This window comes from Chrysoperla carnea, chromosome 4 (genome assembly GCF_905475395.1).
Source record: "Chrysoperla carnea chromosome 4, inChrCarn1.1, whole genome shotgun sequence".
NCBI classification, from domain to species: domain Eukaryota; kingdom Metazoa; phylum Arthropoda; class Insecta; order Neuroptera; family Chrysopidae; genus Chrysoperla; species Chrysoperla carnea.
The window spans coordinates 33358558-33373836 of NC_058340.1; the positions used below are offsets into that span (position 1 = coordinate 33358558).

At 30.3% G+C, this 15279-nt stretch overlaps 2 protein-coding genes across 3 annotated transcripts; one reads left to right on the forward strand and one right to left on the reverse strand.

Moving 5' to 3' along the window:
- The first annotated feature begins 1098 nt into the window (after positions 1-1098).
- On the forward strand, positions 1099-2788 carry LOC123298392 (zinc finger protein OZF-like). The gene has a single exon (XM_044880383.1). The coding sequence runs from the start codon at positions 1101-1103 to the stop codon at positions 2619-2621; it is 1521 nt and encodes a 506-aa protein (XP_044736318.1). The 5' UTR covers positions 1099-1100; the 3' UTR covers positions 2622-2788.
- A 1837-nt stretch (positions 2789-4625) lies between these two features.
- On the reverse strand, positions 4626-15064 carry LOC123298052 (cellular tumor antigen p53). 2 transcript variants are annotated; one of them, XM_044879942.1, is made up of 9 exons: positions 14931-15047; positions 14584-14724; positions 14460-14516; positions 11073-11112; positions 8619-8873; positions 7344-7530; positions 6262-6484; positions 5707-6032; positions 4626-5034 (listed from the first exon to the last, which is right to left on the reverse strand). In XM_044879942.1, exons 3-9 carry the CDS (start codon positions 14513-14515, stop codon positions 5009-5011), a joined length of 1113 nt encoding a protein of 370 aa, XP_044735877.1. In that variant the 5' UTR covers position 14516; positions 14584-14724; positions 14931-15047; the 3' UTR covers positions 4626-5008. The 2 variants fall into 2 exon arrangements, with proteins under 2 accessions (XP_044735877.1, XP_044735876.1); XM_044879941.1 differs by lacking the exon at positions 14584-14724 and having other exon boundaries at positions 14931-15064.
- Between the last annotated feature and the right edge of the window lie 215 nt (positions 15065-15279).

Sequence of the window (15279 nt, forward strand, 5' to 3'; positions counted from 1 at the left end):
TTGCAGGATTTGCTACTCGACTAATCCGCCACTGTGCGTAAAAAGCTTAAAAAGTTTGCATCGAAATTTCAAAAACACTCCCTTCAAATTGATAATCGACAGTGTTTTTTTGAAAATGATGTTTAGAATTAATAAATTAATTAATAAATTTTATATGACTTTGCTTTGATCAAAATAGTTAGAGAGATGTACATATGATTTACTGATGGTCATGGTAGCCGTCTTTTGAGCCTTAAATATGATAGCAGGTAATGTTCCAAGTCGCCCTATAAGGTTCCTCGAATTTCTATGTGTCATATTCCCCCCCCCCTCCCAGGGAATAATTCATGTTTTTCAAAGTGCTGCCAAAAAAATCCCTGACCACTTGCTTTTCTGCCAGACATATTTTCCTGACTCTCTTGACATCCTCAACACAACCAAACAAGTTTTACACAGACCCATAACTTCAAATTTTTTACCGCATAACGACATTTTCGGTTTTTTTGGCATTATTCGGGAATGGGACGACTTGCTGAGCTTAAACTTTGCAGGATGACTGCTCAGAATCACATCTAATGAATTATCAAACAAGCAGACAGTTTCAAGAATCATAACTTAGTGACAGTTTTTAAAATCTCCCCCTGGGGGGGGGGGGGTATGACACACAGAAATTCGAGAAACCTTCAGGCTCAGCAGACGGTTACCATGACCATCAGTAAATCAGTAAATATGTACATCTCTCTAGCTAAAAGTAATTTTACTGTTTTCATACACCCTGTAAAATGTTTACCTGTCAAAATTAAAAGAAAACAGCTGACTGCTGACATAACTAACCTAATAAAAAATTTATTGAAGGGATATTTGTAAAATAATAAAATTTAAAAGGAAATAATTAAACAAAAATGTCAAATTATTCATATATCGATGAAAAGAATCCTTTTTCAATCAAATTTGAAAATATTAATATTGAAAATCAACATTATGAATTAATATTTAAATGTAAAGATGCTGAACAAATTCAGAAACATACAGAATTAAAAATTAAAGATGAAAATATTCATGAAATTCAAACATATTCAAATTTAATAATTAAAGAAGAAATTCAATCACATTCAGATTTAATGATTAAAGATATGGATGAAATTCAGACACCTTCAAATTTAACTATTAAATGTGAAAATATCGATGAAATTCAAACACATTCAGATTTAATAATTAAAGAAGAAATTCAATCACATTCGGATTTAATGATTAAAGATAGGGATGAAATTCAAACACATTCAAATTTAACTATTAAAAGTAAAATTGATGAAATTCAAACACATTCAAATTTAATAATTATAGATCGAGATGAAATTCAGACACACACAAGCTTAGTGATTAAAGATGAAGGTATGAATGGAATTTATGCACGCACCAAAATAAAAATTGAAGAGGATAATATAGATGGAATTCAGACAAGCTCAAATTCAACAATAAAAAATGAAGATATTGAAAAAATTCAGACACATGAGGAAATAATTATTAAAAATGAAGATGTGGATGAAATTCAGACACATACAGAATTAGTGATTAAAAACGAAGATATGGATAATATTCAGACACGTACAGAGATAATAGATGAAAGTGCTGAAGAATCTGAGTCTGATGACACATTATCACAGAAAAGTAATAATAATAAACAGAAAAAACGTTTTCCATGTGATATATGTTTTAAAAAATATAGAGGAATAAAAGAATTAATTCACCATAAAAGACTTCATACTGGTGAAAAACCTTTTTCATGTGATATTTGTGGTGGAAAATTTAATCGACAAGGCAGTTTAAACGTGCATAAAAAATTACATTCTGGAGAAAGGCCATATTCATGTGATGTTTGCAACAAAACATTTACTCAACAAAGTAATTTACGGGTACATAGACAAATTCATAATGGTCAAAAACGATTTTCATGTGATGTTTGTGATAAAACATTTAGTCGAAAAGATAGTTTAATCAATCATAAACGAATACATAATCGTGAAAAACCGTTTTCATGTAATGTTTGTGACAAAACATTTACACGAAAAAATGAATTAAATAAACATCAACAAATTCATGTCGATGGAAAACCGGGTAAAACTTTTTCATGTAATATTTGTCATGAAATATTTGCATCACGACACAATTTTGTTGTACATAAAAAACTTCATATATCATGTGATTTTTGTGGTAAAAATTTTTTAGATCACAGTAAATTAATTCGACATAGACGAGTTCATACTGGTGAAAAACCATTTTCGTGTGATATTTGTAATCGATCGTTTACCCAACAAAATAACTTGCGTGTTCATCAACAAATTCATACGGGGGGAAAACTATTTTCATGTGATGTATGTGGGAGACCTTTCACGCAAGAATGGAATTTAATTAGGCATAAAACAATTCATACCGGAGAAAAACGATTTTCATGTACGCTGTGTGATAAGAAGTTTTTAATGAATTGTGATCTAGTTAATCATCAAAGAGTTCATACCGGAGAAAAACCGTACTCATGTAGTATTTGTAATAAATTATTTCGTTGGAAAAAATCCTTAATTAAGCACAATAATGGTGGCCACTGTTTTTCCGAATTCCCTAACTTTTCTAGGTTTCCCAGTTGAATAATTCAAAAATTCCCTGACCAAATTACTACTTTTAAATTGCTTTGAAAGGAAGAGGAACGAAAATTTTACAAATAACAAACAGAGAAAATCGTAGTATTTAATATGACAGGGGCCATATAAGAATTTTATCCAATTTTGATAAACCAAGTATGTAATGCTACTAAATTTGAATCATACTTTTCAAATTTGTGATCAAAATTAACCTAGGTCTAATAGGTTTCAAGAATGTGGTGCCCTGGTCCCGAAATTAAGCAAATAAGTGATAGCTAGAGAAAAACTGACATCACAGCTGAAAAGAATGATCTAAAATTAGTGGGTTTAAAAAAATTTCAATAAGATCGGATCAAATTTGCCTGTTATCAAAAATCGAATTTTTAAACTTTAAGACGTCATCAGAATAAAAAAAAAAAAATTAATTTTGGCCAACGGGAAACTAAATACTGAACAACATCTTGGTCAGGGCGTCATATATCTCCTTTGCAGGAAGGAATGCACTTTATCGATCATGACCGAGTTCATACCCCTACTCTGCTGATTTTCGGGTGGCTGTGACCGCAACTTTTTTTGAGGGCTCGATCCACGCCTGGAAAACAGTTGTATTCTTATAAGTTGGCTTTAACGTTTAAATAATAAAAAAAAAAATTGTATAAAAATTGTATTTATTAAAAAAATGAAAAAATGGAACAAATAAAAATTATGAAATTCTAAAACAATGCACATCATTGTTTTGTGTAACCATGCAATGTATAGAACTTAAAATAAATTCTAGTATAAAAAAACATCATACTATGGAATATAAATGTATATAAACGATATCAATATTCTGATAATTATAAAAAAATACATTCACTAGAATCTTCTAGATGGCAAAAAGTTTGTAATTATAAATTTTAAAAATGAAGGAATATCAACTATTTTCCATTGACATTACCATCTTGGAAAAATACGTAGTATTGATAATTAAAAATTCAAATTGTACTCATCTTTTTATTTTAATTCGAAAAAAGGGGGCGAAATAAATGGGTAAAAGCAAATTAATATCCATCTTAGGGTATGTTCCGATATACACTGGAAGCACTGCCCAGTACTATTACTGTAGAAAAATCCGTTCCGTTATAAACGTCAGTATACTGCTACAGTACCCTAGGGGAATATATGACAGTATAAATAACCAAATATTTTTACTGATAGCATTGGCGTTTTTGAGGTAAGGTACTCGCCAGTACTTCGATCACGTGATCAGTCAAAGCCAATTGAATTCTAAACCGTTGACTCTTAAACATATTTTTGTTTGGAAAAAGAGTTTAATATCTATATATAAGAGTTTATTAAAGAGTTTTTTTTTTTCTTTTAATAATTTTGTAATATTTTCAGAAGTTTTTTTTTATTTATTTTATTATTATAACTGTATTGAATGTTTATTTATTTTTTTAATAATTAAATTTATATATTTTGTAAATGGCTTAATGGCCTTTGCCAAAATATTTTAAATAAAAAAAAAAGGTATATATTTTTTTTTATTCTCAAAGATTTATTTTAAGAATTACAGTAGATATTTGTAGAAGATTTATCAAAATAAATTCTCAGTAAAAATAGAACTACATAAACATGTTCAAAAATTACAATAATTTCATTACTTCTCATTAGTTTTTTCAATAAATTAGCTTTATACGCTTTTTCATAAAGTTATTTTACATGAAGACAGATTGACAATAAAATTTACAATTTTTTCGTACATTTTTTAATATTCGATTCAGAAAGTATGCATGGATAACTTATGCTCTAAAACTTAAACATTATTATTTATAAAATTTTTCAATCTTTAAACTTTAATACGCTCATTTGAAAAGCGCGTCAAAAAACGATGCTGACAGTATACTGGAGTGCGTTCCGTTTTAAATAGTAACCAGTATAACTGGCTATAAAGGAACGGCTTCACAGTATACTGAATTGACGTCTACTGTACAGTAGTCCCAGTACATATCGGAACACGGCCTTAGTCATAGCGACAAACATGCCAAATGTCATGCGCACTAATGGATGAATTTAGGAGTTTGCAGATTTGAATTCCCACAATAGTTGACGGCTATTGTCATTAACAAGAGCCGCGTGGCAGTTTCCTGTAATAGCTCTTCTCGAGCTCCATACGATTACCATCGTAATTCTCATCTTAATCTATCAGTTTTTATTTGTAGCAAACGATAAATTTACGCTCATTTACAAAATTACCCTAATTATTGCGATCTAGAAACACCCATGGACTGTATAAATAAACAAAGATAAAAAAATGAAATAATTGTCAATTCTTTTAAAAAATGTTTACATAATTTTTAACTCTTAATTCGTAAAAAAATTAAATTCTTAACAAGCAAAAAAGCGAAATCTTAATTACGGCCTTGTTCAAAATTTCCTGAAACAAAAAGGAAAAAAAACAAATCAGTTTTTATTTTTTTAAACAATCCAGCGTTATACCAAGTGTCTTAAAATTTAGTTGTTAGGCATTACTTAGTAAAAAAAAAAGTGACATAACAATAAACTGAAAGAATCAAGTTCAATTTCTTCCCATTTCGTTTTGAGATGAAATGGGATTATTTTTATTGTAAGTCCATCCCTTTCACCTGAGCCTGTCATTCTCATAGCTAAATGTTTCGTAATTCCGAATGGTGTTGGGACTCTTGACAGGACAAGTGATGAGATTCTTGACAATCCCGGGAGAAATTTCAGCGGAGAACCTGTGGTATTCCTGTGTGGCGTGTGACCTGGACAGAATCATATAGCATCATCTGATTAAAATGGCATCCCTTATCCGAAGACGTCTCGCCTTCGGGATACAGGTTGTTCTCAGGAAAGGCATCGAGGACCCCTTGATCTACGTGCTAGTGAACCATTTGCGGTACCCTCTGTTTTCTTATTGAAAATTATTTTGAACTTCCGAGTTCAGACACATTTATTCGAATAACAGATATATGCCACGATACTCGAAATAAAATCGCTATACTGGTCCCTGGTACGAAAAAAGGTCGGGACTAGGAAATTTGTAACTGTCGAGAGGGTTGAAAAATAAAGTTCAATTTCTACTTACGCAATTTCTTATCCAACTCATCCAGGTACGGTTTGTATATTTCAAAGGCATTTTGTCGTAGCGCGTTGCCAGCCATTAAGTCATGTGCAAATTTTATTACAGATTTCGCTGCTTCTTTCCCGACAATTTTCATTGATGGCAATGTAAACGTTGTCAAATCTACATCTTCTTTTGCAGATAATTTTTTTCCATACGAGGATAAATGTGGTTGAGGTAGTTTTCTTTTTTTTGTTACACCCTTTACTTCATCTTCTTCTTTATCTTTATCACGTTTTGGGCAACTACAAATTCGTACTTCATGTTTACGTCTTCCTAAAATTTCGCCACTAAAAAATAAAAGAAATTATTTTTGTTAACATGTTAACATGTTTTTATTTACTCGCTTTTTCTATGTCCGGGTGGAATTTTGTAATTGTTTTTCAACTTCTCGATAAACTAGAGACCCGAAATTTAGCCCATAGCTCAGAAGTGGATGGCAATGCATGAGAATGTGAAATTGAAGAATGTGATTTCCAGGATTTCAAATCGATAGCCACTTACGAACGGTTTAATTACCTGGAGCTTTCAAGCGTGTAAACGATTTCTAGCGGTCGCCGATTCATTCCAGATGTACAGGAATTTTTACACATAAATTTGTACATTAAACGAACACTATCGGTACCAGGTTGAGGTTGTCCTAATGGTGTAATAATACTGTATCGGCCATCCACATCGCGACAATAACTTGTTGAAGGAAGATTACAACGAATAACATGAGGAAATACATGTTCTGGAACATCTGAAATCGAAAAAATTGTAAATTGTACTACTCCTTTTCAAGCAAAATTAAAGAGATATGAAAAAATTAACAATAAGAGAGATGAAAAAAACAATTGACGGAGTTAATTGTTGAAATACCATGTATAGAGAAAGTGTTGAATGTCAGTGCTTGCATTATTTTTATAAATAAAAAAAGTTTAAAAAACCAACACAATTATTTATTTTGATTTTCGAAAATTTTCACAAATATTTTCTAGAATCTTTATTTCATTTTTAGAGAATGTTTCACAAGACCACTAGTTGAAGCTACCTGCAATTTTTCAACTCCCTATCTTTTATAGTTTTGGAGAAAATGGATACCAAAGTTTTCCCGTAATTTGCGTTCTCGCGTGTAGACAGTTAAACGAATAAACAACATTTTTTAGATTTAAACTTTTGTTCTATCTCTAACGGTTTACAAAAATTGACCTATGTTTCGCATTTACGAACTAAAACTCACTTTTTACGTTCTGATGCTATAAAAATTTCAGCTTGATATCTCTTTTCGTTTTTGAGTTATTGTGATCACGAACGGACAACCAAAAATGGACTAAATAGTTGATTTTTTGAACATCTATCAAAAAAATTTTGTTCGTATCTTGAATATTTTTAAGCGTTACAAACTTCAAACTGGAATTAGTATACCTTGATATATATTTCACAAATACAGAATAAAATTATTCAAGATTTTTTGCTTACTTTTCGATTTCGACACTTTTTGTTATATTTCGTAAATATAGCTCTACAATAATCCATGAAATAAATCATGACATTGTACAAATCGTAAGCAAACCTTCATAAGTTTTAAAAATATAGAAAAAAACTGCAAAAATATATACCTTTATTCGAATTATCAGTTCTGCTAGAATGGTTCAAACAGCGAACCACATGATCTTGACTATGTTGAGGTAAGGAAAATAATGGTGTTGCACGAATATAAAGATCAGGCAAAGCTGGCATCCATCGAAATTCTACCGGTAATGGGTGCCCCATGTTAATGAAAACCTTATTCAAATGTTTTGAATACTGCAAATAAAATTTATATTTAATATAATATCAATTATCTTATCCAGCGTAATTTTTTAAATCATTAGGGTCCATTTCTCCTCATTATGATTTTTTTTATGGAACGCGGCTCAGTTCGTATGAGTGTTTAGAACAAAATCATATTGATTACTTTTGTACTTTTACCATACGCGCGTGCGCGTTTTCGTCCAAGTTCGTCCAAGCTAAATCTGCTGAAAAATCATGAAATTTGATTTCTCATTATATTTTGGGCTATTTCTATTTTAAACATTTTTCTTGTGACATTTTGTCCTAAAACTCGCCGTTTTTGAGATACAAGTGATTGAAGGGAAACAAATCTAATGTTGCTGAAAATATGGCATTGTCGAAATTAACGACTATTGTGTGGCTTTCCACACACACTTTTGACATTCCTTCTTAAATCAATATCAAAGTGATAGTCAAGAATGAATTGAGCCAGGTTTATTTGACCATTCATTTCCATAGTAATTATTTATATGTTAAAATTATATGTCATGCCTTTCCAAACTGAATCGATTTTGAAGATCATCGCCAATTTTTTAGTTTTTTCGTACGGAACCCTAAGCTCCACTTGAAACATAACTAAGAACACTCTCCGTTAAATCACCTTTCAAATGGAATCAAAAAAATTAAAATCGGTTCATCCGTTTAGGCGCTACGATACCACAGACAGACACACACATAGCGGTCAACTTAAACACCCCTTGTTTTTAGTTCGGGGGTTAAAAATACCAAAACTCGTTTACATCAAATGAACTAGAGCACATTAACGCCGCGTTGAAAAAACCATAAAAACATAATCGAAACTTCAAATTAGAATTTTATACATTTTTGTCTCCTAAATATTTTAAATGAATTCCGAATTATACATTTTCTGGATAAATATTATTTACGATGCATGTTATCTCCTGTCTAAACCTCTAAACCATAAATATGCGCAAAAACATCCCTATTTATTTATGTATCGTGGTTGTTTACAAATTATAACATTTTCTTGACTACAAGGATATTTTAATAATGAAAAACAAAAAATGAACTTAAATGAACCCAAGATAGAAACTACTTACCACCCAATTATATTTCGTGGATGTATTCAACAATATAATATCAAAATTATATGGTCCAGGAAATTCTTCATTAGATGGAATCATACCCATCGAAGGTTGAATAAATTGTGGATGATTATTATTAAATGATGGATATGAATTGTTACTTTCGCCACTAACATCAGGAGCCACAGTTGATGGTCGACTTAAATCAGATATTGGTGGCATTCCATCATGTAAAAAATCTTTAGTGTCTCCATAACTGAAGTTTTCCATCTTAATCATAAATTTATTAATTGTTAATACCGAATTCATATTAATAATTTGGCAAAATCTTGTTTGTATTTTTATATTTGTTTAAATGTATTTGAATTAAAATTCAAAATGATCAATTTTGTTTCAGAACATGAAAGTACAAGTTTTAAAGTTGAAATAAAATTAGTTTGAACAAAACAACAAAAATTATTTTATTTTTCATACCAATAAAAATATGTTGTTTCCCCTTCTTCTTGTTTGTGTTTTTATGATATAAAAAAATAAGGATTTATTATGTTTACTTCCATGTGTTTAATAATTATTATGGAAGTATTGAAATTCAACAGTTCGTAATAACTTCACATTTAGTTACTAAACATCATGGATCGAGTAGCCCAAAATGGAATTATTTTTCTCAATTTAGGGGCGAGATAATAAATTGCGAAATTTTCTTTTTTACAGGTGTTAATTTCGTACATTATAATGAAAAATTATATTATGTATTCATTGAACTTTTAAAAAATTACGACAAAATTGAAAGACGAAGTATCAAATGATAACAATATAATAACGTGCAAGTAATTCAAAGGAAAGGATTAGTTTATAATTTTTAGGAACCCTTGATGATGCAACTCTACTTTAGATATGAACAAGTTTAAACATGTTGATTCATGACAGACTTAATGACTAAACATTTTACAACCAAGCATTTTAATTGGTTGAATTTTGTGGGTAGTGGTTATATTTTGACATAAAAGGGATTGTAAAGAAAGATATATACCGATCAGTCAAAATATACACCGACTTATTTGTGTAAATAGATATTTCGGTGTTTTTTTTACAAGCCCAGTTATAGCAAATCAGACGTTTTAATTACATTAATTCTGGTAGGGATAAGGTTCTCTATAACTCAATTAATTAAACAATTTTTTGAATCATCTTCTATGATACAGATAATTTTTGCTATAATTCTCAGAAAAATATGGTGAAATAAAATTTTGATAACTCTTTGGATTTTTTGGAAATTTTTCTCCCATATTTTGTTAGTTTAATCAAGACAAAAACTTCACTTGATATTGCATGCGGAAGTAAGTATTTGTTTTTTTACATCAAAAATAAAAAGGACACAATTTATACAATAAGTATCCATATTTACAAGATTTATATCACAACATTCAATGGACAGAGATCGAGTTCTATCAAACCAAAGTGGCACTGCGAAAAGACATATATGTATGTGTCCTCATATCTACACTCTCTCTTGCTTAGTGCCACTTTGGTTTGATAGAATTATACAATCACATTTTTCAAAAAAATTATATTTTTTTCATTAATTAATTCATAATTTTAAATTTCTGGAATTTTGCATTTGATCCCGTGTCCAATTATTACACTTTGTTTACCCGAATCATTTCAAATTTTATCTTCAGAAAACATCAATTTTATTTTAGATACAAAATTCTTCAGATAATCAATATCTTTATCTGAAAGTGCCATCAAAATCTACTTTTTATGACGGGAAAATCTCATTTCTTCCGGACAATTTTTATTGGAATTAAAAAAAATGTACGTAAAGACGAGAGAAGATGCAACGTTACAACAATCATGATATTTTTCGTGCTTCTAGTCTGAAAATTTATCGGAGGGAACTAAATGAATAATATACTTATCAATCTCTCTGTTTCGTTGCCTATTGATACTGGACCTTCGGTTCGAAATTCTGGTTCAATTTAGTAATTAAACGAAAAGTTTCTGAGATATCGAAGAAAATTTCTTCGTAAAATGTTGCCATTCGTACAGAATTTTGGACGAGATCTCAGAAACTATTCGTATAATCGTCAAATGGACTCAATTTTTTTATTTTTTGAGTTATACAGCATTGTAAAAAATGATTTTTATCCAAATCGGAGCCAACAAAATTTTCCCGAAACTTAGGCTTATATTTTTTCGCACAGTTAGTTGATAGGATACTTTGATTTCAAAATGATGTCATGCCTTTAGGAATGTTCAGACCTTTTATTGAAAATTGTATTTATGGTCAAAACTCTTATGCGTACTATGAAACCAAAACCTAGTAACTCGTTATTCGATCAGGACCAAATTCGTTACTCTTAGCCTGGCCGAACAATATAGAACCCAAAAATCATCATGAAACTGAACTATTATATAATTCAAATACATTTTTTAATATAAAATTATAAATTAAAGAGTTTTACGTACGTTTTCATAAGGTTCACCGAAATTTGTAAGGTCGTTGCTTCTGTAAGAAAAAAATACATAAAATCTGTAAAATTGAAATAAAAACCATTTTTTCAACTTCCACAAAAAAACAACAAAAATAAAAACTAAAGCAATAACTAAATAGTGAAGAAAACTACTTTTTTTTTTACTTTTGTTAGATCTAGGAACAGGCGTAGTATTTGACAGAACGGTTGGAAATTTGAGATGCTGTTGTCAAGATCGTGCCTAAGAACGTTATCCTTCACGAATATTTTCATAATCGAAAATTTCTTTTTCAGGATCTTGACAACATCGTCTCAAACTTTCAGCTGTTCAATATTACGGCTGGTCCTTGACAATGTGTACTTTAATTTTCTTTACACAATAACATGCAACTATGTGATAAATTTCCAAGAAAATAAAATTTATAAATTAAATTAAGAAATTTTCTAGTTCAAAGAAAACATCTTAAGATGTTTTAAGGAATTGCAAAAATTAAAATTCTATTACCATGAGCCATAACATAAGTAGGCGAGACGATAAAACATAAAAAACGCATTGAGAACGATTTTTTTCGGACAAGACAGATCGAGATGCGGTTTTTTGTATTCGATTCAGGAAGTCAATTATAAAATTTGTGACCTATTTCGATTTTATACAATCTATAAACATTTTTTTTGGCATCTCTAGGATAAATTTTCGTAACTTCATCTTTTCACGTTAAAAAAAATTTTATTACTTGGTAAATGCATCCAAAATGGGTAATCGGACGTTTTTGATCATTTTCGTGATCGAAAAACTTCTGAGTACCGATTTTGGATGCATTTCGTGACAAAATTTTTTGAAAAATTCTAGAGATGAGCTTTTTAACCAGAGTACTCTGGTCTCCAGGTACACCGAAGAGTAATTTAAGCACCATATGCGTGATCAGCGACCTCGGAAACTCTTGTGTAAATATTTTGACGCATAGTTATAACTTTGGATATGAGGTATACAACCAGGTGGTCCTGGTCTACAGATGTATCGAGAAAACTTTTGAGCATCATATTTGTGATCAACGACCCCAAAAATATCCGGGTATCAAAATTTGGCCAATTTGGTTAATTATATACCAGGTAATAAATTTTTTTATAAGATGCACTTACGAAAATGCATCCTGTCGATGCCAAAAAAATTTTCATGGATTGTATAGAATCAAAATAGGGTCACAAATTTTATAACTGACTTCCGGAATCGAATGAAAAAAAAAAACACATCTTAATCTGCCCTGCTCAAAAAAAAACTCGACCTCAAATGCTCTATCAGAGATCATTTGATATAAAACATTAATGAGAACGGGGGAGGGTCATTGCAATTCTTACGAGACGCTCCTTCTCAAGATCCTCGCCTACCAGAAAAAGTACACTTTAACTACTTCTTATTCTATTACCGGAAGAACAGAAGGTCGTAGATTCATAATATTAAAAAAGAGCTGTTCTTTAATGTTATATACAATGAAAAAATTATAGAAGAGGGTTAGAAAAAAATATTCAAAATTGGAAGGGTTGAATTCAAGGATTCAACCCCTATCAAAAACAGGTGCATTATTATAAAGTCTTGATTAGATAACTAAACTTTTTGATGAGGGGTTGAAAATGTTGAAATATTATACAAAGTGGTAGACCAGGAAATGAATCTTTTAACAAGTGTCGATCGTCTCCGGAATATTTACAGATGTCAAAGTGAAATTAAGTGCAAATTATGATTTTATTACAAGAGTAGATATTCCATGAACGAATAATTCAAGGTTCTTAAGTATTAAGTGTAATTTCTATTAGTGCACTTTTAGTGGTAATAAATTTGCAGACTATTACTTACAAAAATGTATCCAAAATATTTTATGCCGACTGAAAAGAAAAAAATATGAATCAATTGAATCGTTGAAAAAATTTACATCAATTCCCGTAAGCGTTAAGGCTTGGGTGACCAGATCGTACAGATGTTCATCAAGATATGCAATTGTTTATACACATCGAAAGTGTTGTCCGTAATGAACCACTTTTTACAAGCTTCTATTTTATGTTCGAGTGGAATCTTACAACTGAATTTTTAAGCAGATATCTTCAACCAATTGAGCTTAAATTTTGCATGGATATATAAATCGAATGACAATGCATTTTTATGGTAGGAATTGGCAAAACATGTGCAAATTTTTTGACGCAGAGATACTGCTTCTGTTGGGAGGCAGAAAGTATTAAAATATTGGTACCAAAGCATAAATTTGGCACTTACGGCCTCCCAAGAGAAGCAGCAAATACGTATTTTCGATCGAAAATAACGAAAAATAGTATACATCACATGGGCAGAAAGTTTGAAAGTCCTGAACTGCGAGACATCATATCGCGCAGTGCAAGAATCTCAAAATTTCTGCCTTTGTAGTGTTAACTAATAAAACTAAAACAACAAAAAGTTATTAGTTTCACATTTTTTGTTCGTGTTAAGAAATCAAATATAAAAGGTTTGTTTCTGAATTTTTGGGACAATCCGTCCTGGTTTCAGTCCTAACAAAGAAGTACTTTGGTCTATTGCCTCGGCAGAATTCTAAAGGGCATAGAATCCCTATAATGATGGGAAACTATTGAGATCATCTTGCCTGTTTATGTAGTTTAGTAGCTCCGAATCTCCCTGATAGACCGGCTTCAATACGGTTTTTTAATGTTTGGTATAATCGAAGTGATTCTTATCATACGATCATCAGCTCCTAGGATCAGTCAGCATCCTAGTAACGTCAGCTGTGTTAGGAGTTTTTTAAGATATTCTAAATTTGATATTTTCAGTAAGTAAAAGTTCTGAGAATTCAATTTCAGTACATTAAACTGGACCTGTATATTTGGGAGAAATTTTTTTTTGTTCTGATAACCAGATATTCTGGTCACCCCATTAAAGGCAACTTTTTTGAGGAAGTATACAAATTATATAATTATGAAACATGCCTCGAGCTGAAGAAAATATAAAGAAATGGACAAACATTTTTTAAATTGCTTTTAGCTCCAATATATTATGCAACTAAAAAGTTTTCTAAACGCTTTATAAAATATTTAACTTGTAGAAAGCATTAAATTTATATTTTTGTATCCAAGTTTACATCAAGATTTACAAAAACTAGAAAAAAAAAAATCTTCCATGGTGCATTCACCTCATCAGAGGCTATTCGCTCGCCTTTCTTAAACAACATGGCGTGTATACATAACTGTTCCAATCCCTAAAAACCCCTATTTCTTCCTCCACTCCCTTACATTTCTTGAAGTTTTCAAGCATTTTTTTTTTTTTTTTAATTTTATTAAAAACCTTGAAATAAAAATACATATTCTCAAAACTCAAAATTTTTGTAAATTAATTGATACTTACACATCTTTCAAAACGTCTCCGATAAATTCGTCTGGTAATTCTGGTAGTGAAGACATTCTAAAACCATGAAATACAAATATTTTTTAAACATTTTACTTTAAAACAAAAATATAATTAGTATAACCTTTTTTTTTAATCTTGCAAGTGATCTAAGGCAAATTTACTAACACACTCAAACCCTCATACAAGTATATAATTTTTGTACTCACAATTTTTATTGTGAAAATAAATTAAAAATTACATCCCTTGGAAGAAAAAATTTACCCTTAAAAAGAAAAATAAATACAATTCTTAATAATAAATATAAGAAAAAAAACCGTTAATAATATCCCACGATTCGTACAGTCTCCAATACATGCATGCAACAAGTGCCAAGTTACAGGTGAACGATTGAAGAAAAGTTTCAAGTTATATTTTTGAAAATGTTTACTTAAAATATTATCGAATATTTGATATTAAATAATTACATACCTTTCTGTTAAAAAGGCACACATTCCGGAGCCGGGAAATGTATAAAATTTATATAAAAAGCCCGGCAAATCACATTTAATTTAATGTTTCGAAGATTCACTTGTGCGTTCAACAACACTCACTGACTTCAAAAAACCAAACATCACACACATAACAGAATCCAGTTGTACAGTAGGTAAAAAAGTTTTGTGATTTGTTAAGGAGACTCAAGAATTTATAAACTAAATTCCTTAGGAAAATAAATACAATAGATAATGATAAATATGTCGAAGAATGCTCCTATGTGCATAAAACCTGAAAATTATTTTTTTGATATAACTCGAGTCGCCTCTCTTATTATGGTGTTTCA